This window comes from Pseudophryne corroboree, chromosome 8, assembly GCF_028390025.1.
Source record: "Pseudophryne corroboree isolate aPseCor3 chromosome 8, aPseCor3.hap2, whole genome shotgun sequence".
In the NCBI taxonomy this organism is placed as follows: Eukaryota; Metazoa; Chordata; class Amphibia; order Anura; family Myobatrachidae; genus Pseudophryne; species Pseudophryne corroboree.
The window spans coordinates 298530236-298554599 of record NC_086451.1 but is presented as its reverse complement, the minus strand read 5'-3'; the positions used below and the strand labels follow the sequence as shown (position 1 = coordinate 298554599).

The following is a 24364-nucleotide window of genomic DNA, read 5'->3' as shown; positions in this document are numbered from 1 at the left end:
CTCTGATTGGCTAACGCCGGAGACCGGACACAGCAGCGCTGCTGGCAGCGGCGGTGAGGGGAGGGAGAGACGCTGCGCTCTCCTCCCCTCACATTTAGGGTTTACGGGGGCGAGTGGGGCCTGATGCCCTGGCCGTCGGCGGCGCCCCCCCTCTCCTGGGCCTGCCAAGGTGCCCAGGGCACGTACCCCACTCGCCCTACCCTAGATACGTCTCTGGTCTAGCGACACTTTTCAATCGCATTGCTGGCCGCAGAGTGATTGACAGGAAGTGGGTGTTTCTGGGAGGTAACTGACCGTTTTCAGGGAGTGTGTGTAAAAACGCAGGAGTGTCAGATAAAAACGCAGGAGTGGCTGGGGAAACGTAGGCGTGGCTGGGCGAACAAACGCAGGGCGTGTTCGTGACGTCAGAACAGGAACTAAATAGTCTGCAGTGATCGCTTGCTAGGAGTAGGTCTGGAGCTACTCTGAAGCTGCACACAATTATTTTGTAGCCGCTGTGCGATCCTTTCGTTCGCACTTCTGCTAAGCTATGATACACTCCCAAAGGGCGGCGGCTTAGCGTTTGCACGTCTGCTAAAAGCGGCTAGCGAGCGAACAGCTCGGAATGACCACCATTTTGTTGACTATAACAGAGAAAACAAAAATGTTTTCTACTGAAACAAATATTATTTCTCTAACGTCCTAGTGGATGCTGGGGACTCCGTCAGGACCATGGGGAATAGCGGCTCCGCAGGAGACAGGGCACAAAAGCAAGCTTTTAGGATCACATGGTGTGTACTGGCTCCTCCCCCTATGACCCTCCTCCAAGCCCCAGTTAGGTTTTTGTGCCCGTCCGAGCAGGGTGCAATCTAGGTGGCTCTCCTAAAGAGCTGCTTAGAAAAAGTTTTTAGGTTTATTATTTTCAGTGAGTCCTGCTGGCAACAGGCTCACTGCATCGAGGGACTTAGGGGAGAGATTTTCAACTCACCTGCGTGCAGGATGGATTGGAGTCTTAGGCTACTGGACATAGCTTCAGAGGGAGTCGGAACACAGGTCACCCTGGGGTTCGTCCCGGAGCCGCGCCGCCGATCCCCCTTACAGATGCTGAAGATCGAGGGTCCGGAAACAGGCGGCAGAAGGCTCTTCAGCCTTCATGAAGGTAGCGCACAGCACTGCAGCTGTGCGCCATTGTTGCTACACACTTCACACTGAACGGTCACGGAGGGTGCAGGGCGCTGCTGGGGGCGCCCTGGGCAGCAATATTTAATACCTTTGATGGCAAAGAATACACCACATATAGCCATTGAGGCTATATGTATGTATTTAACCCAGGCCAGATATCTCAAAACCCGGGAGAAAAGCCCGCCGAAAAGGGGGCGGGGCTTATTCTCCTCAGCACACAGCGCCATTTTCCTGCTCAGCTCCGCTGTGAGGAAGGCTCCCAGGACTCTCCCCTGCACTGCACTACAGAAACAGGGTAACAAAGAGAAGGGGGGCATATTTTGGCGATATTTATATATTTAAAGCGCATATAACAAAAACAACACCTTTTAGGGTTGTTTATATACATTTTATAGCGCTTTTGGTGTGTGCTGGCAAACTCTCCCTCTATCTCCCCAAAGGGCTAGTGGGGTCCTGTCTTCGATAAGAGCATTCCCTGTGTGTCTGCTGTGTGTCGGTACGTGTGTGTCGACATGTATGAGGACGATGTTGGTGTGGAGGCGGAGCAATTGCCGGTAATGGTGATGTCACCCCCTAGGGAGTCGACACCGGAATGGATGGCTTTAATTATGGAATTACGTGATAATGTTAGTACATTACAAAAGTCAGTTGACGAAATGAGACGGCCGGAAAACCAGTTAGTACCTGCTCAGGCGTCTCAGACACCGTCAGGGGCTGTAAAACGTCCCTTACCTCAGTCAGTCGACACAGGTACCGACACAGATGAATCTAGTATCGACGGTGAAGAAACAAACGTATTTTCCAATAGGGCCACACGTTATATGATCACGGCAATGAAGGAGGCTTTGCAGATCTCTGATACTGCAGGTACCTCAAAAAGGGGTATTATGTGGGGGGTGAAAAAACTACCTGTAGCTTTTCCAGAATCAGAGGAATTGAATGACGTGTGTGATGAAGCGTGGGTTAACCCAGATAGAAAACTGCTAATTTTTAAGAAGTTATTGGCATTATACCCTTTCCCACCAGAGGTTAGGGCGCGCTGGGAAACACCCCCTAGGGTGGATAAAGCGCTCACACGTTTATCAAAACAAGTGGCGTTGCCGTCTCCAGATACGGCCGCCCTCAAGGATCCAGCAGATAGGAGGCTGGAAACTACCCTGAAGAGTATATACACGCATACTGGTGTTATACTCCGACCAGCAATAGCCTCAGCCTGGATGTGCAGTGCTGGGGTAGTGTGGTTGGATTCCCTGACTGAAAATATTGATACCCTGGATAGGGACAGTATTTTATTGACTCTAGAGCAATTAAAGGATGCGTTTCTTTATATGCGAGATGCTCAGAGGGATGTTTGCACTCTGGCATCGAGAGTAAGTGCGATGTCCATATCTGCCAGAAGAAGTTTATGGACGCGACAGTGGTCAGGTGATGCGGATTCCAAAAGGCATATGGAAGTATTGCCATATAAAGGAGAGGAATTATTTGGGGTTGGTCTATCGGATCTGGTGGCCACGGCAACTGCCGGCAAATCCACTTTTTTACCTCAGACCCCCTCCCAACAGAAAAAGACACCGTCTTTTCAGCCGCAGTCCTTTCGCTCCTATAAAAACAAGCGGGCAAAAGGACAGTCTTATCTGCCACGAGGCAGAGGAAAGGGTAAGAGAGGGCAGCAAGCAGCCCCTGCCCAGGACCAGAAGCCCGCCCCGGGTTCTACAAAGCCTTCAGCATGACGCTGGGGCTTTACAAGCGGACTCAGGAGCGGTGGGGGGTCGACTAAAGATTTTCAGCAATCAGTGGGCTCGCTCACAGGTGGACCCGTGGATCCTGCAGATAGTATCTCAGGGTTACATGTTGGAATTCGAAAGATCTCCCCCTCGCCGTTTCCTAAAGTCTGCTTTACCAACGTCTCCCTCAGAAAGGGCGACGGTATTGGAAGCCATTCACAAGCTGTATTCTCAGCAGGTGATAGTCAAGGTACCCCTCCTACAACAGGGAAAGGGGTATTATTCCACACTATTTGTGGTACCGAAGCCGGACGGTTCGGTAAGACCTATTCTAAATCTGAAATCCTTGAACCTGTACATACAGAAATTCAAGTTCAAGATGGAGTCACTAAGAGCAGTGATAGCGAATCTGGAAGAAGGGGACTTCATGGTGTCCCTGGACATAAAAGATGCTTATCTGCATGTCCCAATTTACCCCTCACACCAAGGGTATCTCAGGTTCGTGATACAAGACTGTCATTATCAGTTTCAAACGCTGCCGTTTGGTTTGTCCACGGCACCTCGGGTCTTTACCAAGGTAATGACCGAAATGATGGTTCTTCTACGAAGAAAAGGCGTATTAATTATCCCTTACTTGGACGATCTCCTGATAAGGGCAAAGTCCAGAGAACAGCTGGAAGTCGGTGTAGCACTAACCCAAGTAGTGCTTCAACAACACGGGTGGATTCTGAATCTTCCAAAATCTCAATTGTCCCCGACAACACGTCTGCTGTTCCTGGGAATGATTCTGGACACGGTTCAGAAAAAGGTGTTTCTCCCGGAGGAGAAAGCAAGGGAGTTATCCGAACTTGTCAGGAACCTCCTAAAACCAGGAAATGTGTCAGTACATCAATGCACAAGAGTCCTGGGAAAGATGGTGGCTTCTTACGAAGCAATTCCATTCGGCAGATTCCATGCACGAATATTTCAGTGGGATCTGCTGGACAAATGGTCCGGATCGCATCTGCACATGCATCAGCGGATAACACTGTCACCAAGGACAAGGTTGTCTCTCCTGTGGTGGTTGCAGAGTGCCCATCTGTTAGAGGGCCGCAGGTTCGGCATACAGGACTGGGTCCTGGTGACTACGGATGCCAGCCTACGGGGCTGGGGAGCAGTCACACAGGGAAGAAACTTCCAGGGTGTATGGTCAAACCTGGAGACGTCTCTTCACATAAATATACTAGAGCTAAGAGCGATCTACAATGCTCTAAGCTTGGCGAAACCGCTGCTTCAGGGTCAGCCGGTGTTGATCCAGTCGGACAACATCACGGCAGTCGCCCACGTAAACAGACAAGGCGGCACGAGAAGCAGAAGAGCAATGACAGAAGCTGCAAGGATTCTTCGCTGGGCGGAAAATCATGTCATAGCACTGTCAGCAGTGTTCATCCCGGGAGTGGACAACTGGGAAGCAGACTTCCTCAGCAGACACGACCTTCACCCGGGAGAGTGGGGACTTCATCCGGAAGTTTTCCACATGATTGTGAACCATTGGGAAAAACCAAAGGTGGACATGATGGCGTCTCGCCTCAACAAAAAACTGGACAGATATTTTGCCAGGTCAAGAGACCCTCAGGCAATAGCTGTGGACGCTCTGGTAACACCGTGGGTGTACCAGTCAGTGTATGTTTTTCCTCCTCTGCCTCTCATACCAAAGGTACTGAGAATTATACGGAAAAGGGGAGTAAGAACAATACTAGTGGCTCCGGATTGGCCAAGAAGAACTTGGTATCCGGAACTTCAAGAGATGCTCACGGAAGATCCGTGGCCTCTACCTCTAAGAAGGGATCTGCTTCAGCAGGGACCTTGTATGTTCCAAGACTTACTGCGACTGCGTTTGACGGCATGGCGGTTGAACGCCGGATTCTAAAAGAAAAGGGCATTCCAGAGGAAGTTATTCCTACTTTGATTAAAGCTAGGAAGGAAGTGACCGCACAACATTATCACCGCATTTGGAGAAAATATGTTGCGTGGTGTGAGGCCAAGAAGGCCCCAACGGAAGAATTTCAATTGGGTCGATTCCTACATTTCCTGCAGGCAGGATTGTCTATGGGCCTCAAATTGGGGTCTATTAAAGTTCAAATTTCGGCCTTATCAATCTTCTTCCAGAAAGAATTGGCTTCAGTGCCTGAAGTACAAACTTTTGTCAAGGGTGTACTACATATACAACCCCCAATTGTGCCTCCAGTGGCACCGTGGGATCTAAACGTAGTTTTGGATTTTCTCAAATCTCATTGGTTTGAGCCTCTCAAATCGGTAGATTTGAAGTATCTTACATGGAAAGTAACCATGCTATTGGCCCTGGCTTCAGCCAGGAGAGTTTCAGAGTTGGCGGCTTTATCGTACAAAAGCCCATATCTGATTTTCCATTCGGACAGGGCAGAACTGCGGACACGTCCTCATTTTCTCCCTAAGGTGGTTTCGGCTTTTCACTTGAACCAGCCTATTGTGGTGCCTGCGGCTACTAGCGACTTGGAGGACTCCAAGTTACTGGACGTTGTCAGAGCATTGAAAATATATATTTCAAGGACAGCTGGAGTCAGAAAATCTGACTCGTTGTTTATCTTGTATGCACCCAACAAGATGGGTGCTCCTGCGTCTAAGCAGACGATTGCTCGTTGGATCTGTAGCACAATTCAACTTGCACATTCTGTGGCAGGCCTGCCACAGCCTAAAACTGTAAAAGCCCACTCCACAAGGAAGGTGGGCTCATCTTGGGCGGCTGCCCGAGGGGTCTCGGCATTACAACTTTGCCGAGCAGCTACGTGGTCAGGGGAGAACACGTTTGTAAAATTTTACAAATTTGATACTCTGGCTAAAGAGGACTTGGAGTTCTCTCATTCGGTGCTGCAGAGTCATCCGCACTCTCCCGCCCGTTTGGGAGCTTTGGTATAATCCCCATGGTCCTGACGGAGTCCCCAGCATCCACTAGGACGTTAGAGAAAATAAGAATTTACTTACCGATAATTCTATTTCTCGTAGTCCGTAGTGGATGCTGGGCGCCCATCCCAAGTGCGGATTGTCTGCATTACTTGTACATAGTTATTGTTACAAAAATCGGGTTATTATTGTTGTGAGCCATCTTTTTTAAGAGGCTACTTCTTTGTTATCATACTGTTAACTGGGTTCAGATCACAAGTTGTACGGTGTGATTGGTGTGGCTGGTATGAGTCTTACCCGGGATTCAAGATCCTTCCTTATTGTGTACGCTCGTCCGGGCACAGTACCTAACTGAGGCTTGGAGGAGGGTCATAGGGGGAGGAGCCAGTACACACCATGTGATCCTAAAAGCTTGCTTTTGTGCCCTGTCTCCTGCGGAGCCGCTATTCCCCATGGTCCTGACGGAGTCCCCAGCATCCACTACAGACTACGAGAAATAGAATTATCGGTAAGTAAATTCTTATTATCCATCTTAAAAAAATATTTCCTTGTATTAAGTTATAACAAAAATTGATATGTTAAAACTTGTACAAATGTCCCGTATATGACAGTGAAATTACTCTTGACAAGTAGCTTAATACTACAGTATATAACAATATCTTTATTTGTAGTTTACAAACACCCAAAAAGAACAAGGACACAGTACATGGTTTTAGGTGTTCTGGCTGGGAGTACTGATCAGAGCTTAGGAATTTATTCAGGTTGGATCGCTAATCTTGCTGTAAAGCAGTTGCTGTGATCAAATAATTGCCGCCCAGAAATAGAGAAAAAACGCTAATTGGTAAGATTGCGAATCTCAAATTTTGCGATCCAACCTGAATAGGGTCCTTAGTTTGCTAGGACAATACAGTCATACTCATACCCTCTGCCTTACGTGGGTGTAGTACGGTTTGCCGGCGGTCGGGCTCCCGGCGACCAGCATACCGGTGCCAGGAGGCCGACCGCCGGCTTACCGACAGTGTGGCGAGTGCAAATGAGCCCCTTGCGGGCTCGCTGCGCTTGCCACGCGCGCCACACTATTTTATTCTTCCTCCAGGGGGGTCGTGGACCCCCACGAGGGAGAATAAGTGTCGGTATGGCGGCTGTCGGGATCCCGGCGCCGGTATACTGTGCGCCGGGATCCCGACAGCCGGCATACTGAAGACCACCCCCTTACGTAATTGTTAGTACATTTTTTTTTTTTTACATGTTATAGTGCATGAATGGACCATCTGGCAATTACAAGAAAAATGAAAACACATGGGGGGTAATTCCAAGTTGATCGCAGCAGGAATTTTTTTAGCAGTTGGGCAAAACCATGTGCACTGCAGGGGAGGCAGATATAACATGTGCAGAGAGAGTTAGATTTGGGTGGGGTGTGTTCAATCTGCAATCTAATTTGCAGTGTAAAAATAAAGCAGCCAGTATTTACCCTGCACAGAAACAAAATAACCCACCCAAATCTAACTCTCTCTGCAAATGTTATATCTCCCCCCCCCCCCCCCCCCCCCGCAGTGTACATGGTTTTGCCCAATTGCTAAAAAAAATTCCTGCTGCGATCAACTTGGAATTACCCCCATGGTATGTCCAGATGATTTCATTGGACAATGTACCAGAAGTTGTGCATGACCATAATTATTAAAGCATTGAAATGCTGTTTATAGAATTACCGGTATCCAGTAACTAGGTTGACAGTGTCTAGGTCGACCACTATTGGTCGACAGTAACTAGGTCGACAGGGTTTCTAGGTCGACAGGTCAAAAGGTTGACATGAGTGTTTCACATTTTTTTTACTTTTTCATACTTAACGATCCACGCGGACTACGATTGGGAATAGTAACCTGTGCCGAGTGCAGCGGTAGTGGAGCGAGGCACCTTGCCCAAAGCATGGCGAGTGAAGCGAGCCATGCGAGGGGACACGGTGCACTAATTGGGGTTCCCGGTCACTGTACGGAGAAAAACGACACCAAAAAAACATATAAAACTCGTATCGTCCTTTTGACCTGTCGACCTAGACCCTGTCGACATAGAATCCCTGTCAACTTAATTACTGTCGACAAATAGTGGTCGACCTAGACACTGTCGACCTAGTTACTGTTGACACTCCATAGCACACCCGTACCAGTGCCCATTATTTCCATGTAACATGTACAGCAGCGTTTTTCAACCTGTGTGCCGCGGCACACTAGTGTGCCGCAAGCAGCTGCCAGGTGTGCCGCCGTCGCCAGCCAGAGATGCGCTGCCACCCACCAAAGAGACCCGCCGCCATCAGCCAGGGATGCCTGCCCAGCTGGCGCCGCCAGCGGTGACCAGCTCGGGCAGCCCTGTACTTCTGCGAGAGCCCTCCAGTGACCTATGATGACTCATAGGTCACGGACCGCACGTCCCATTCCCGCCTGCAGTACCCGCCCACTGCTGCTCCATGCTGCCTGATCACGTCTCAAAGCTGTCAAAGCCGAGTCCCGGGTGCCTGTCTTATCGCTGCGCTGGCATTGGTCCAAGTGACAGAAGGGAGGGGGCGTTGCAGCTGTCCCTCTCCCTCTCTCTCTTCTGCTCTGCTGTCCGCGCGGGAGGCTGGGAGGAGGATCGGCATTCGATCGCGGAAGTCTGTGTCTGGAGTCCCACCGGAGCCAGCGGCAGCTTCCAAGCCAGCAGCCAGCATAGGGAGGTATGTTATTAAACATTAAAAAAATATTCCCTGACTGACATCCACTCTTTATATACTGAGCATATCTAATATTATTATATTACTATATTATGTGCCACAAGTGCTATCTGCAGTATATGGGGGTAACCAATGCTGGGGGGGGGGCACCGCCATCCATATCGCCTCCGGGCGCATGACATGAACTTACGCCTCTGCTGAGAGGGAAAGATTATTTTCAGGTATACAAAAAAAGAACACCCATTATTAAGAAGTGTAATTACAGTTGGTAGGGGCAGGTATGTGGAATTACTATGGAGGCATGTGTATGTAATAACTATGGGGGGGCAGGAGTGTGGAATCACTATGGGGGCAGGCGTGTGGAATCACTATGGGGGGCAGGTGTGTGGCATTACTATTGGGTGTGTAGAATTACTAGAATTACCATGGGGGGGCAGTGAGTGAAACTGTATATAAGGAGTAAATACTGACCAGGTTAAGTTGGAGGTGAAAGTACTGGAGGTCAATGTGTTTGTATTACTGTGGGGGCCAGTTGTTTGTTTAATTACTGTGGGGCCAATATATGTGTGTTTTTTTGTATGTTTTTTCCCCCGTGGGGCACTGATGGTGTGCCTTGGCAATTTTAAAGTCTTGTCGGTGTGCCGCGAGTTGAAAAAGGTTGAAAATCACTGATGTACAGTATACTCTGCTTTTACAAAGCACATAAGTATATTTGAAGTTTTCCCATTAACCCTTAACAGCTTTCACTTCTCTATATTACCATCTTATCAAAGCGTCCTCAGCTTTTTTGCTTGTTTTGTTCCTATGGCAGCTAAATGGCTGATTGCATTGAGTCAGCTATATTGTTTAGATACGCTGATTAACTAGTGACAAATTGGCTGTAGCCATGTGAGTTGTGTCACTTCAGACTAGACGTTTGTAAATCGTCTGCTCTGTACGTTTCCCCATTCAGAACCTTGTTAGAAAATAGTTCTGGCGTATGGTCACATTGTGATGGTAAAAGGAGACCTGGCATTGACACCTCTTAATGGACTTTTGTGTCAATAAATGATAAACGATTTTCCTACTTTGGAGAGGAAACTGAACAATCCTCTTCTCTATTGACATTAATGCACTCTGTGCTTATCAGCCAGCCAATAAAAGGGAGGAGACGGGTATTGTAAGTGAAAATTCTTGCTGAATACAATGACATAAGAGAAACGGACAAAGGAAATGCAACCTCTCCCAATTCCTAGCTTACTAGGGCAAAGTACAGATTGCTTTATAGATCCCATGGAGACAAACTGGTCATATTATCTATATCTTAATCTGCCTGTACAGATCCTTAATTCTCATCTGAAGAACAGAATTATCCTAGAAATTGCAAATCACAGTGCTAAGATTTCTTGAGGTTTATAGGAATTTACAGAGTGCTTGACTGGGGGACTGGACGTGCCAAAATTCCGTAGTCTCACATGATTCTCATCAGTGAGGAGGCAGCCGCTCACAGCCAGTTACATCAGCATCACCAGGGCCTCTCCCCGTGCTTTCTGGTGGGGGATGGAGTCAAAGGAATTTCTTTTCATATGTGTGTTTGACTATATGCATGTTCATCAAACACGTACACATATAGATATAAAATTCTATATGTATAATTGAGGCAAACTTTAATAATCATAAAATGGATGTGTAGACTTTTGACTGTGTATAAATACAATTATTCAAATTGTGCATAAAAATATATATGCTAAGTGTTTACCTAACAAGGGGGTTGGGTTGATTATACTGTTTCCCGGGTTATGGGTTGAAAGTTGCGTGCAAGTTGGGTGGAATTGCACTCGCACAGCATTAAATGCAGATATTTCCCCATTTGCAGAATTTCATGCATATATTTGTCCGCATAATTGCAGATAGACCTCTGTGTGTACAACTCGGCACAATCCGCTAGTCCCCGTACGCCCTGTAACATTCCCTACATATGAACGACCCATTACCACTCAGTTCTGCGGCACTCTCATGAGACTCCCACTAGACAGAACATTTTAATACCATTTCATGCAAAGCGAGATTTTGCAAAGATGCGTAAATGTACATGTGCTCCCTGCTAAAACTCGCTATTTGTATGCAGAAAACTCTGAATCCGCATCAGTGTGTGAAAATCTGCTGATAGATAAGAGCAATTGAAATCTTTCTGGGCTTAAATAATTTCCATGTAAAATGTCATCTCTAGGTGAGTGCGTGGTCATTGGCCAATGACTGCTGAATCCCAGTTTTACTGCTCGTGTGGCCTGATTGGGTACCGCGATGAGACTGACTGTATATTAACGTGTGGACAACTTTACTCAGGTCAAAATTGTGAAAGTAACAAAGCCGTGTATATGTAACAATACAGAAAAGAACACCTTAAGTTGTGTTACACAGGTGTAGCTGCTATCTGTCCTCAATGCTGCCTTAATTTAATCTCTGCCTAAGTAAATAAATCTGATTCTAGAATTAGGAGGCCACTGGGGCAACATTTTTGACTGGAATGTCTAGGCTTCATAACGGTTCCTGGGCCTTTTATGGCTTTAGTTACGTTCTTTACTTGTTTTTGCTTTCGTTATGTCCTTTACTTGTTCTTACATGGACCCCAATCATTTTCTGGTCATACAGGATTGATCCCTGTATGTGCCTTTTGGCAGCAGGTGGGTTAACTAACATCTTCCCGGAGTACAAAGGTAACCATGCCTTTTTGTCTTTGAGCTGAATAGCCTTACCTCTAGGTGGTTTCCTGTAGCCTTGGTAAATCAAAAGTATCAGTTGTCCTTTGATCGGTGTCCCCTTGTTAAGTGTATGCAGAGCATTGAAATGACTCAGATTACCGCCCAATTCTGGCCTTTGTTCTGCATTCTGCGGTTTTATATTATTCTGTCTCTCTCTGGAATCTGCCAGCAAACAGATTTCCATCCACAGTAATAATAAAGCTGAAAGGCCAGATCACTGTTTCTTACTAGGCTGTTGTATATGCATACATAACTTCTAGCTGGACTCATGCCAGCATAACTGCTGGTGTTTGGAGTATATGACTGGGTGCAATTCCTGCAACATTTAAACATTCCTTCTGCTACTGCCAGACCAGCTAGTGGAGTCATCAGGCTGAAATACATTTCCATGCAACATCTGCATCGTAGTTGAATCACTGTTATCAAATGATTTTTCATGTGTGTTTGACAAGAGTCTGAGGACTGTCTAGTATTCAATCTTCTTCTGCCTGGCACTATAGTTGGAATAAGAAACACAAGTATAAGACCAGTGTCTATGATGCCTAAAGGTTTTTAGCAAGATTTGGTTTTGAGCACATGCTTGAGGGAAAGTCATGTTGGCCAACTCAACTGTAGTTCCCAGGAAATTTATTATTGAAACCTGGTGCTAAAAATAATAAATGCAAATACAGAGGAGAAACTTCAAGTGTGATGACGCTTCTTTGTACATATACAAATAGGTGGTCAGACCCTTGGTTTACCTGTAAGGCTCTGTACCAGAAGCTGTATTATTTAGTAGAAGCTTGCTTGCAGACTTTGACCAATTTTGAAATTCCCTGCAGTAAGTATAAGACTTTCTGGGAGATGGAAAAGAGTTGAATGAGTACACAAAGGATTACCTAATTTTCTCTGCGTCTAAGGGTTGATCCTGATTGTGCTTCTGTGACTCAGCCCCTGTGGTATGGATAGCCGGAGCTGGCTCATCTCCATACACCTGCTTCTCACCACACCCTGCATTGCAGAAAGAATGCAGGCAACTCTGGAATATATTGTATTGATTCATAAGAATGCACTTTATCAGTTCACCTAATGAGTATTTTGTCCGGCTGCCTGTCATTTCAGTGACTTGGCTGAGACGCTTCATGACTTTCTCTTGAACTGTGGTTCAGTCCATGACATAGCTTCCTCCACTCTTCATGAGTAACAGGTGCTGCTTGAAGGGTAATAAGCCACACACCACTGGAATCCAGTGTACCTTTTACAGGGTCTGGCAAAACCTGGTCTATTTTCTGTGCTGCTGCAGTGTCTCCTGCTTCTATTTTGTCATCACGCTCTATATACTCTAGCACAGTGGTTCTCAAACTCGGTCCTCAGGACCCCACACGGTTCACGTTTTCCATGTCACACAGCAGCTGCACTGTGTATCACCAACTGTCACATTTTAAAAATCTGCAGGTGACTTGCAAAACATGAACCGTGTGGGGTCCTGAGGACCAAGTTTGAGAACCTGTGCTCTAGCAGCTATGGACGTGCCGTATTTTCGAGGATTTGGATTTGTTGTCATGTGACCTCTTACATAACAGTTGGTACCATATTCAAATGGTCCAGTCCAGTGGTTCTCAAACTCTGTACTCCAGGACCCCAAACAGTTCATGTTTTCCAGGTGCACTGTGTGTCACCAACTGTCACATTTTAAAAGGTCACAGGTGACCTGGAAAAAATGAACTATGTGGTGTACTGAGGACAGAGTTTGAGAACCTGCGGTCCATTCTATTTAACCCCCGACTGAGATCCAGGGTGGCATGTACTAAAACCACAAATGCACCCAAAACTCTGAAAAATTCCATTTTGGCTGCATTTCCATATGTACCGCACTCCGGAATGCAATACATTCCGGAACTTGGACTCAATGAGTAACGCCAACTTTTGTGTGGCTTACCAAATAGAAGCCTATGGGCTTCTTTTGGCATGTCCCCTGATAGGGATCCAATAGGATCAATCCCAACAGCCACCTCAGTCCACGCGTCACGTTATTTCTGGCAGTATGTACCAGATAAGTCGCGGAAAGTATTGCATCACGGATGCGATGCTTAGTACATCCCACCCCCACGCTATTTAGTCTCATATCATGATCTACAGAGTTGTCAGTGTGACATCAGTATTTACCCTTGAGTACGGACTCTTCTTTCGCCTGCTAATCTGGTAACTCCTCTATGATTCATTGGTTTAATCCCTAAACCTGTTGTACTGTGGACTATACACAATGTGGTCCAGCACTGAAATGGAAACCAGCTGCTAATTATTTAATTCAAGAAATTGTCAATTCCCAGAATGCAGAATTCTACTTCTTCTAATATGGTACTTGGTGGTTGCTACATTGCGGAATGCCATTGTTTGACAGTAGTAGTGCAGACTCTGTATTACCATATAAATCCAATACTTCAATGTCTCTTTAAACATGATGATGCAACCACTTCACAAAAACAGGGATATTTAGAAGATATCCCACGGGAACTGCCACTTTCCATCTTTCAGTGAAGGAGAGACAACATTTGATCCAGGGTATACCTCATAGATGGTACATGGTATGGTACCAACATCAACATATCCAAGTAGCTCAGGCAACTTCTTCCACTACTCAGTGATATTGCTTCCATACATGGTATGGTACCAACATCAACATTTCCAAGTAGCTTGGTCAGGATACCTAACTTGCTCCATGTGATTTCCAAAACTAGTTGCTTGGAGGGCAAGTGGTCAGGCAACTTCTTCCACTACTCAGTGATATTTGAGGGGCATTAAGGTCAGAAGTGTAGATAGTACCCATTTATTTTCTGCTAATCTGTAGACATGCCAGCTACCCGTGGGAACCCATTATGCCCCTTTCTTCCAATGACCTCTTCCAGCTGTTCCGCTACATCCTCTTGTATGGAGATTAGGGTGTCTGATTATTCTATATACCATTCAGTCCTCCACGGAAATCAACCCTAGAGGATTCCAAAGTGAATTATAAAATTTATTTATTAAGATATTAATCATTGTTATCTGCATTGCAAAGCAAGTTGTTTGATCACCCATCATCATTTTGCTGATGTTTTACTGATGTGCAAATGCACTACTTTCTATTTTAATATTACAATTGATGTCCTGAATACGCGGGTGTAATGAAATACAGGTTGAGTCTCCCATATCCAGAATTCCGAAATACAGAATTTTTCGGGCACAACTGAGATGGTGACACTTTTGCTTTCTAATAGTTCAGTGTTCGCAAACTTTGTTTAATGCACAAAATTATTAAAAAATATTATATAAAATGACCTTCAGGCTGCTTGTATAAAACAGAGGTCCTTATGATAGGACCGCAACATCAAAGGACAAGACTGCAGCATAGCCAACCAACTGGACTTACTCTCGGGGATTCAGAATTACAGACCACTGATCATGTGCGGAATCTTGGCGTTGTCCTGGATGGTGGCTTGACACTTAAACATCAGATATCAGCCACAATCAAATCCTCATTCTTTCACCTGAGGAACATAGCCAGAATCAAGCACTAAATTCCCTCAGATGATCTGCCAAAAGTCGTCAACGCATTTGTATCATCTCGATTAGACTACTGTAATGCCCTCTACCTTGGTCTCCCAGCAAAAGAATTGCACCGCTTACAGCTGGTGCAAAACACAGCTGCCAGGCTGTTAACCAACCAGCCCCGTTCTAGCCACATAACACCCAACCTCTACTCCCTTCACTGGCTGCCTGTAAGATGGCGAATCCTCTTCAAGATTGGCTTACTGAGTTTCAAAGCACTACATGACCAGGATCCAAGGTACCTGAAGCAGCTTCTGACCCCATACTGCCCCACTCGATTACTGCGAACTGTAGATGAAGGACTTTTAGCAGTACCTAGAATCTCCCGTAATTCATCTGGGGGTCGAGCTTTTAGTCATGTGGCTCCGACTCTATGGAACTCACTTCCCCGCACAGTGCGAGAGGCCCCAACTATAGAATCCTTCAAAAGTAGACTCAAGACTTTCCTGTTTACTCAAGCATTTCCATAATGTCCCTTTTAGTATCTTCATGCTTCTGTAATTTATGAAAATGTACATCATTATTTTCTGTACTATATTATGCTATGTATCTGTTAAGCGCCTTGAGTTCTATTGGAGAAAGAGCGCTATATAATTAAAATTATTATTATTATTATATAAGGTATATCTAAAATATAAATTAATTCTGTTTAGATTTGGGTCCCATCGCCTTGATATCTCATAATGGTATGCAAATATTCTAAAATACGGAAAAATCCAATATCCCAAATACTTCTGGTCCCAAGCATTTTAGATATGGGAGACTCATCCCGTATTACTGTCTGGTGTACTCAGGCATTTTATTGCCATGTCGGCCCAGTCTAGAAAAGCCTTTGTACACAGGGGGTAATTCTGAGTTGATCGCAGCAGGATTTTTGTTAGCAGTTGGGCAAAACCAGGGCCCTCATTCCGAGTTGTTCGCTCGCAAGCTGCTTTTAGCAGCATTGCACACGCTAAGCCGCCGCCTACTGGGAGTGAATCTTAGCTTAGCAAAATTGCGAACGAAAGATTCTCTAAATTGCGATTAGAAATTTCTTTGCAGTTTCTGAGTAGCTCGAGACTTACTCTGCTACTGCGATCAGTTCAGTCAGTTTCGTTCCTGGTTTGACGTCACAGACACACCCAGCGTTCGCCCAGGCACTCCCCCGTTTCTCCAGCCACTCCTGCGTTTTCCCCAGAAACGGCAGCGTTTTTTCACACACTCCCATAAAACGGCCAGTTTCCGCCCAGAAACACCCACTTCCTGTCAATCACATTACGATCACCAGAACGAAGAAAAAACCTTGTAATGCCGTGAGTAAAATACCAAACTTCTTAGCAAATTTACTTGGCGCAGTCGCAGTGCGAATATTGCGCATGCGCAATTAGCGGAAAATCGCTGCGATGCGAAGAAAATTACCGAGCGAACAACTCGGAATGAGAGCCCATGTGCACTGCAGGGGAGGCAGATATAACATGTGCAGAGAGAGTTAGATTTGGGTGTGGTGTGTTCAATCTGCAATCTAAATTAAGCAGCCAGTATTTACCCTGCACAGAAACAAAATAACCCACCCAAATCTAACTCTCTCTCTGCACATGTTATATCTGCCTCCCCTGCAGTGCACATGGTTTTGCCCAACTGCTAACAAAAATCCTGCTGCGATCAACTCAGAATTACCCCCACAGTCAGTAAAATTGAGAGATTCTATTATAAATATCACAGTTGTTTAGTGCATAGCTTCCCATAGTTGCAGCAGTGCTGTGTGTAGTTTTATCCTTGGCTCAAGAATCTTGTCTATAAGTGTCTAATTCATCATGGTCACCTTACAACATGCGTAAAGGTCATTGTGATATTAAACAACACACAGAGTCTTGTGAAATGGAGAGGTGAGAGGTTAAACCTGATATGGTTTTTGCTATTTTCTTGTGTAATCCGAGTAAAAAGGATTGAAAAGTGTTGCTTTGAAATGATCCAGTTTGTGTCCTCTGATTGTAATTTAGTGTCAAGACGTGTAACTCTCTGTTTAATAAAGAGTTAACAGACTGGGAGTTCTTGTGCTGTCCGGAGGGTGAGCTTCAAAGGAAATGTGTGTCAAATACATTTATATTTACAAATCAAGGTAATCATTTGCTATCTTACTAATAAAATGAAAGACGTGTAAAATTACCTTTCAAAGACTGGTATACACATGTTCAGGTGACAGGTGATAAAGAAAGTGTTATGTATGGTAGTAGCATGTGATAAATGGCAAGCACAAAGCCTCAATTTAATCTTTTAAACCTGAAAACATCATGTGGAGTTCTGGGACTACATAAAACGGTATCTCCATGTAAAAGGCTTATTTTATTATATTGTGTGCATGCGTGCCATAGATCACTTACTGAAGCGGGAAAGTTTTGTCAGGTTACGTATACGGCCACGTGACATATGACATATATGCACTTCTCTCTCAAAAACATAAACTGCACTGGGTGCCTTTTATCAAAGACATGCCAATATGCATGTATGGTCTTGGCTTCACGCATGGGGCTATACATTGCAGGGACGTGCGGTGAGGTAAATGGAGGCACTGGCTAGCACCAGGAGGCCCCCTTCCCCCAGGGAAAGTTAGGGTTAGGCTCTGGAAAAGGGAGGGGGGGGGGTTGGGTTGGGGCTAGGCTGCGGGAAGTGGGGTTTAGGTTTAGGGGATCCGGTCAGGATCCTAGTGTTCAGGATCCCGGCAGTCTAAATCCCGACACTATTGGGAATGACAACCCTGGTGAGAGATTAGGTTTAGGCTGCGCCCCGAGGAGGTGCAGTTTAAGCTACGGGGAGGGGGGTGGTTAGGTTTAGGCAACCCACAGAGAGAGTTAGGCTCCGGGAAGTGGGGTGTTCGGGTTAGGGGGCCAGGGGGGGAAGGTAAGTAAAGTTTCCTTCCACTGTCAGGATTCTAACTATTGGAATGCCACAGGCGGTATTCTGACCGCCGGCAAATCAATCCCAACCCATGTGTTAGTTTGACAGGAATAGGTCTGCCTCACTTCACCGCACGTCACTAATACACTGCCTTCCACACGCTAAATAAGAAATATTACTCTTCTCAAGTATTAGGACCGTTGTCACTGTTGCTTATGTTTAGACATATTGGGGTCAGTTCAATTTGCCGACAGTTGAATACCGCCGGGAATTAGCTCCCGGCGCTATTCAAAACAGCGCCATGTGACACTTAATTGTCGTGAATTCCTCCCGCACCCCTGGGGGGTGCGAACGGAAATCAGACAAAAGTGCTGGCACGCGGCCGTCGCGAGGCTGATTCTGTCGGGAATCTGGATCGTGCCGGGCAGTTAAGTCGGAGAATGCCTGTTCTCCCGACAAATCAACCTGTTAAGTATGGGAGAACGGGCATTCGCCGACTTAACATGACCAGAATTGAATAGCGACGGGAGCTAATTCACGGCGCTATTAAACTGTTGGCAAATTGAATTGGCCCCTTTGTATTTTATTTATAAGTCTATAGATGTATTGTCATGATCAGTGTGTTTTAGAAACCTATTCATATACAACCTGAACTGGAATGACTTCTTGTATGGTGTGCATAGGTCTCTTTAACTACTGCATGCGTGTACTAATGTTGAAAAACCATATTACCTAAGATACCATTTATTAATGCAGTTTTTTGAATGCTGGTAAAAAGTAAACCTTATAAAGTTAAATTGACAGTACATAGGCTGCAGCATTGGAACAGCACAGTGACTGAACAGCAAGCTCTGTGGACAATGGCCCTCATTCCGAGTTGATTGCTAGCTGCCGTTGTTCGCAGCACAGCGATCAGGCTAAAAATCAGCTGTTCTGCGCATGCGTACGGGCCGCAGTACGCACGCGCAAAGTACTTTCACACAAAACTATGCAGTTTTACACAAGGGCGAGTGATGCTTTTCTGTCGCTCTGTTGATCGGTGAGTGATTGACAGGAAGTGGGTGTTTCCAGGTGGTAACTGGCCGTTTTCAGGGAGTGTGCTAAAAAACGCAGGCGTGTCCGGTAAAAACGCAGGCGTGCCTGGGGAAACGGGGGAGTGGCTGACCGAACGCAGGGCGTGTTTGTGACGTCAAAGCAGGAACTAAACTGATTGAAGTGATCACAAGGTAGGAGTAGGTTTGGAGCTTCTCAGAAACTGCATGAAAATTTTTACGAGCAGTTATGCTAACCTTTCGTTCGCACGTCTGCTAAGCTAAGATACACTCCCAGAGGGCGGCGGCCTAGCGTTTGCACTGCTGCTAAAAGCAGCTAGCGAGCGATCAACTCTGAATGAGGGCCAGTGTAGTCATACACACTGCATTGTAGTAACACACACGTGCAAACCAAGCACTGAATAAGGGGCAACAGTTTCTCAGGAAATTCTGGACACACACACACACACACACACACACACACACACACACACACACAAAATATCTGGTTAAGATTTATTAGATTTATTATTTATTTGTAGTCCTAATTATCTGTAAGTGTCATTTTATGTTCTTGTGATTTCAAAACTGCAGGTGTTGTTTTTTGTTTTTTTTTAACTAAATGTCCATGGCCCTCATTCTGAGTTGATCGCAGCAGCAAGAAAGTTAGCAATTGGGCAAAACCATGAGCACTGCAGGAGGGGTAGATAAAACATGTGCAGAGAGAGTTAGATTTGGGTGGGGTGTGTTCAATCTGCAATCTAATTTGCAGTGTAAAAATAAAGCAGCCTGTATTTACCCTGCACAGAAACAAAATAACCCACCCAAATCTAACTCTCTCTGCATATGTTATATCTGCTTCCCCTGCAGTGCACATGGTTTTGCCCAATTGCTATCAAAAATCCTGCTGCGATCAACTTGGAATTACCCCCCATGTTTTTTTCACCTAATTATTACCATGTTTTGGGTACGTCACTATGGTAGTAATAAGTATTAGGGTTTCTATTCACAAAAATATTTGTTAAGAAATTACCTTAATTAGAAAATTGGATCTGTAATCCTTTTTACCTCTTTTAATTCAGCCTATTGTCTCAATAGCTTAGATAGGCGATTTCCACCTGTTAATTATGTGCTGTAATTCTTTCCTGCTTGTCACTTCCTCTCAGTCCTTGTTAGCAATCCACAAGGAATGTAGACTGGGTGTTTACTACTCGCCCTGTAAACTTGCTTCCTTATGGTAATACAGATCTTTAGTGGTGGGTTGGTTGTTTGTTTTTTATTTTTATTTTTTTGTTTCTGTCAAACAAGGTGCAATTCTTAATGTATATATAAAATGTATATAGAAGTTTTGTGAAAGGTACAGTGTGTCATAATGACAGGATCCATGGTGTATGTAGCCAGCGTGAAGTACCATGCTCACTGCTTTTGAATTACAGTAGCTCCTGTTTCAATTTTCAGTTATTTTTGCTTGTGTGCTATTGTTTAAAAAGCAATGAAATCCACTGAGATTTCTGTATGTGCACCACAATTATAAGATCCTTGTCCAGTTTTCCTCGTGGGTTCGGTATATAATTGCTGGTGGTCGTGATGCCGACGATTAGAATAATTACCCCGGCATCCTGATGATCAGAAACCCAACAGGGGACAGTATACTTATCTTTCCCCCTGGCCCCCTATCCCTACCCATGCAGCCTAACCCTAACACTCCCCAGTGGTGCCTAAACCTAACCCTCCACTTTCCCGAAGCCTAAACCTAACATTCCCCCCCTTCCTCGGCTTACCTCTCCGGCGCAGCAATTCCGGCTGTCTGGATTCCTGTGTGGGCTGGAGACCTTATTCGGGAAGCCGGTGTTGGCATTCCGAATAATGTCAGGATTCTGTTGTCTGTATTCTGACTGCCGGGATCCTGACCAGATGCCCTCCTAATATGTGGTTGAAGCATTGGCCTGAGCCTTTAGCATCTGTTGGGAGAAATAAGCAGAGTCGATAATTAATATCTAATGAAGCTCTTGCCCAACCATATTTTCTGTCTGTTCTTTTGGACATCTTGCTTATATCTTGTAGCTGTTGATTGAGTTTACTGATCTGTTTGGACCTATACACAACCAAAATCTCCAAACCTCCTGTCTCAGCTGATGTTTTGCTCTAGAAAATATTGTGCTATATAATATTCTATATATTGGGCTTTCAATTTATGAATACAAATTTTTAATTTACATTTTTTTTCTATATAACTGTATTTTCAGACTAAAGAAGAGAGCCGCCTAAGAAGCATTCCTTATTGGACCACAGACACCCCCATGAGCAGAAACGCTTTGCAACACTGGTGGACAGGGACAGAGACAAGTCAGAAATAGGTAATATTATTATTAGTATTATTATTACTAATAATAATTATTGTTTTTTGTTACATAACGTAGATAATACCTCAAGACTAAAGCATTAGTAAAAAAATAATAATCCCATTTTAAACATGTTTTATGATATTTCACAAGAATTAATCATTAATTTTTCCTGCCTTGTGAGCAAATTTCAGTTTACTCCAGCTATAAAGTCTATCCCTTTCCAATGTTGCAGTTTCTGGAAAGCCCTAACATTGGTTTAGTCTAAAACCCTAATATTTCTGCCTTTGCAGGTCACTCGAATTCCAATTTCGAGGCGCTGCCATTGGAGATGAGGACTTCAGAAGAGCAAGCAGCCACCACAGTGTTGCAGAGACTGCTGCAAGAGCAGTTACGTTACGGGAATCCTAATGACAACCGTAACTTGCTGGCCTTGCATCAACAAGCCACAGGGAACATTCCCCCTTACGGTGGCGGACAAGTGTCTCAGAACGAGGGACTGAGTTCTCAGGACTCCCAGTTAGTTCCACATGCTGCCCGCCAAGAGCCTCAAGGGCAGGAAATCCAGGTGGAGAATATGATGGAGAAGCAGATACCACTGAGAGCTCAGAACAGTGAAGACCTCCCTACTTATGAGGAGGCCAAAGTTCAGTCACAGTACTTTCGTGGACAGCCTCATGCCAGTGTTGGTGCAGCTTTCTATGTAACTGGGGTGACCAATCAGAAAATGAGGACTGAGGGTCGTCCCACAGTTCAGAGGGTTAGCCAAGGGAAAGTTCATCAGGATGATGGTTTGAAGGACCTAAAACAGGGCCATGTGCGGTCCCTTAGTGAGAGACTAATGCAGCTGTCACTAGCTACAAGTGGAGTAAAGGCCCATGCTCCTGTCACCAGTGCCCCGCTTTCCCCACAACCAGGCGACTTCTATAAAACCTCCGGCGGATCCAGTGAACTATACAAAAATCATTCACAAAGTGGAGGTCAAAAAGTAATGGAACATAGGGGACCTCCGCCTGACTACCCGTTCAAAAATATTTCCACTCTCCCTTTACAAGGGAAACCAAAGGACATGGGGCACCATTATGGGGATCACAGAGGCAGCCAGCAGAACCGTTCAGATGGGCCTATGGTCCGCTACCAGCCTCCTCCAGAATATGGATCATCCAGGTAGGCTCTTTCTAAAATGTACATATTTTAAAACAACTAGCCAATAACAAAGCTTCATTCATGTATATACTCATCTGACTAGCACTTCAAAGTAACACATGAAAGAATGCAGCCAGATGCTCATATAACTAAGGTGGGGGAGGGATGTACCAAGTGCATTTTTTTTTACAAAATTTTATTTAGTATGTGTCTTTTTGCACTTTTTCAAAACTTGAATTTTATAGCAGGAAAAGAACTCACCAAGCCACATTTTTTTTTTTTTTTCGAACCAGTAGATTACAGACCACTTTGTGGGTTTTCTGATCAGGTAGCCATACAAACCGAGCAGTGGCTCCTTGCAAAACCACACTGGAAGATGCAAATATTTTAGGCTTGATCTTCATTTCAAGAATGGTCAAATTGTATATGTTCTGAGCAGGGTTGGCTGGTTTAAATCACCTTGTTTTAAACAATGGTTTAAACCAAATGTTTTGGTTTTTTTAATAAGAGAAAAACACACTCTGTTTTGTTTTTTATGCTGTGACTACAGGCACGGTGACATGACTTCTTAAAAAAGCCAATCATACTAAAAAAACAAGTATTTGTATTCAAAATGTTTAATGCCAGTGGCATACCCAGTGCTAATGCTTAACTCCTCCTCGTGTGTGTGTGTGTGTTTTTTTTCTGAAAAGTACTTTTGCATTTTCCATTTTGTTTTACTATTCACACTTGGGATTCTAATCGAGCGCCTGAAGAATTTCTGTGGTCAAGGTGGCACAGTCCTTAGCTGGTTTAAATGATTTCTCACTGGCAGGTCACAGAGTTTTTTGTCTGGAGCATACTCTTCGCCACCAGTGCCATTGACTTGTAGTGTTCCACAGGGTTCTATACTATCTCTCATGCTTTTTGCAGTATACATGCTACCACTGACTGAAATAATTAGATGTCATGGCCTGGTCTACCACTGCTATGCAGATGATACACACCTGTACCTGTCCTTTGCTCCAGGTGCTAATAACCCAATAACAACCCTAAATGGCTGCCTAGCTGAGCTTCAGGAGTGGATGAGTGCCAGTTGGCTGATGTCCTGATGATAGGTCACGGGAAAAGACTGCAGCATAGCCAACTGACAGGACTTACACTTGGGGGTTTAGAAATACAAAAACACGGAACATGTGAAGAATCTGGGTTTTTGTCCTAGATAGTGGCCTGACACTTAAACATCAGGTGTAAGCCACAATCAATTCCTCATTCTTTCATCTCGGGAACATAGCCAGAATCAAGCACTTAATTCCCTCAGAAGACCTGCCTAAAGTCATACATGCATTTGTATCATCACACCTAGATTACTGCAATGCCCTCTACCTTAGAATCGCACCGCCTGCTGATGGTACAAAATGCAGCTGCAAGACTATTAACCAACCAGCCCCGTTCCAGCCACATAACACCCATTCTCTATGCCCTTCACTGGCTACTTGTGAAATGGTGAATCGTTTTCAAGATTGGCTTACTCTCTTTCATGACCGGGGCCCAAGGTACTTGAATTCGCTTCTGAATCCCTACTGTCCCACTCGATTACTACGATCTGTAGATGAAGGACTACTAACAGTACCCATAATCTCTCTGATTTCATCTGGGGGTTGAGCTTTCCACTTTGTGGCTCCGCCTCTATGGAACTCTCTTCCCCGCACAGAGCAAAAAGCTTCCTCTAGAATCCTTCAAAAATAGACTTACCTATTTACTGAAGCATTTCACTAATATCTACTGTTAAGTTTGTTTTGTATTTTGAGCTGTAAAGACAATTTTAAAGCACTTTGGCCAAATGTATTAAGCCTTAAAAAGTGATAGTGGAGACGGATGTGGAGTAATAAATGACCAGCCAACCAGCTCCTAACTGTCATTTTTCAAACACAGGCTGTTACATGACAGTTAAGAAGCTGATTGGCTGGTCATTTATCACTCTTTATCCATCTCCACTTTATCACTTTTTAAGGCTTAATACATTTGGGCCTTTGAGTCCTATTAGGAGAAAAGTGCTATATAAATATTATTATTATTAATTATAAGTAATAAGTAGGACTGATGCTTAACAGTAACTTGTTCTTATTTTCAATTTCATCTATCTCTGAGTGTACTTTGTATGTTTTTAATATGC

The 24364-nt window shown here is 44.8% G+C and overlaps 1 protein-coding gene across 1 annotated transcript in view; it reads left to right on the top strand.

The window, feature by feature from the left end:
- The window catches only part of AMOT (angiomotin), a 123143-nt gene that overhangs the window by 16943 nt on the left and 81836 nt on the right, over positions 1-24364 (top strand). The window contains exons 2-3 of the mRNA XM_063937329.1: positions 20968-21078; positions 21357-22230. Coding sequence (XP_063793399.1) covers positions 21395-22230 — 836 coding nt within the window. The 5' untranslated portion in view covers positions 20968-21078; positions 21357-21394. The remainder of the gene's footprint in view (positions 1-20967; positions 21079-21356; positions 22231-24364) is intronic.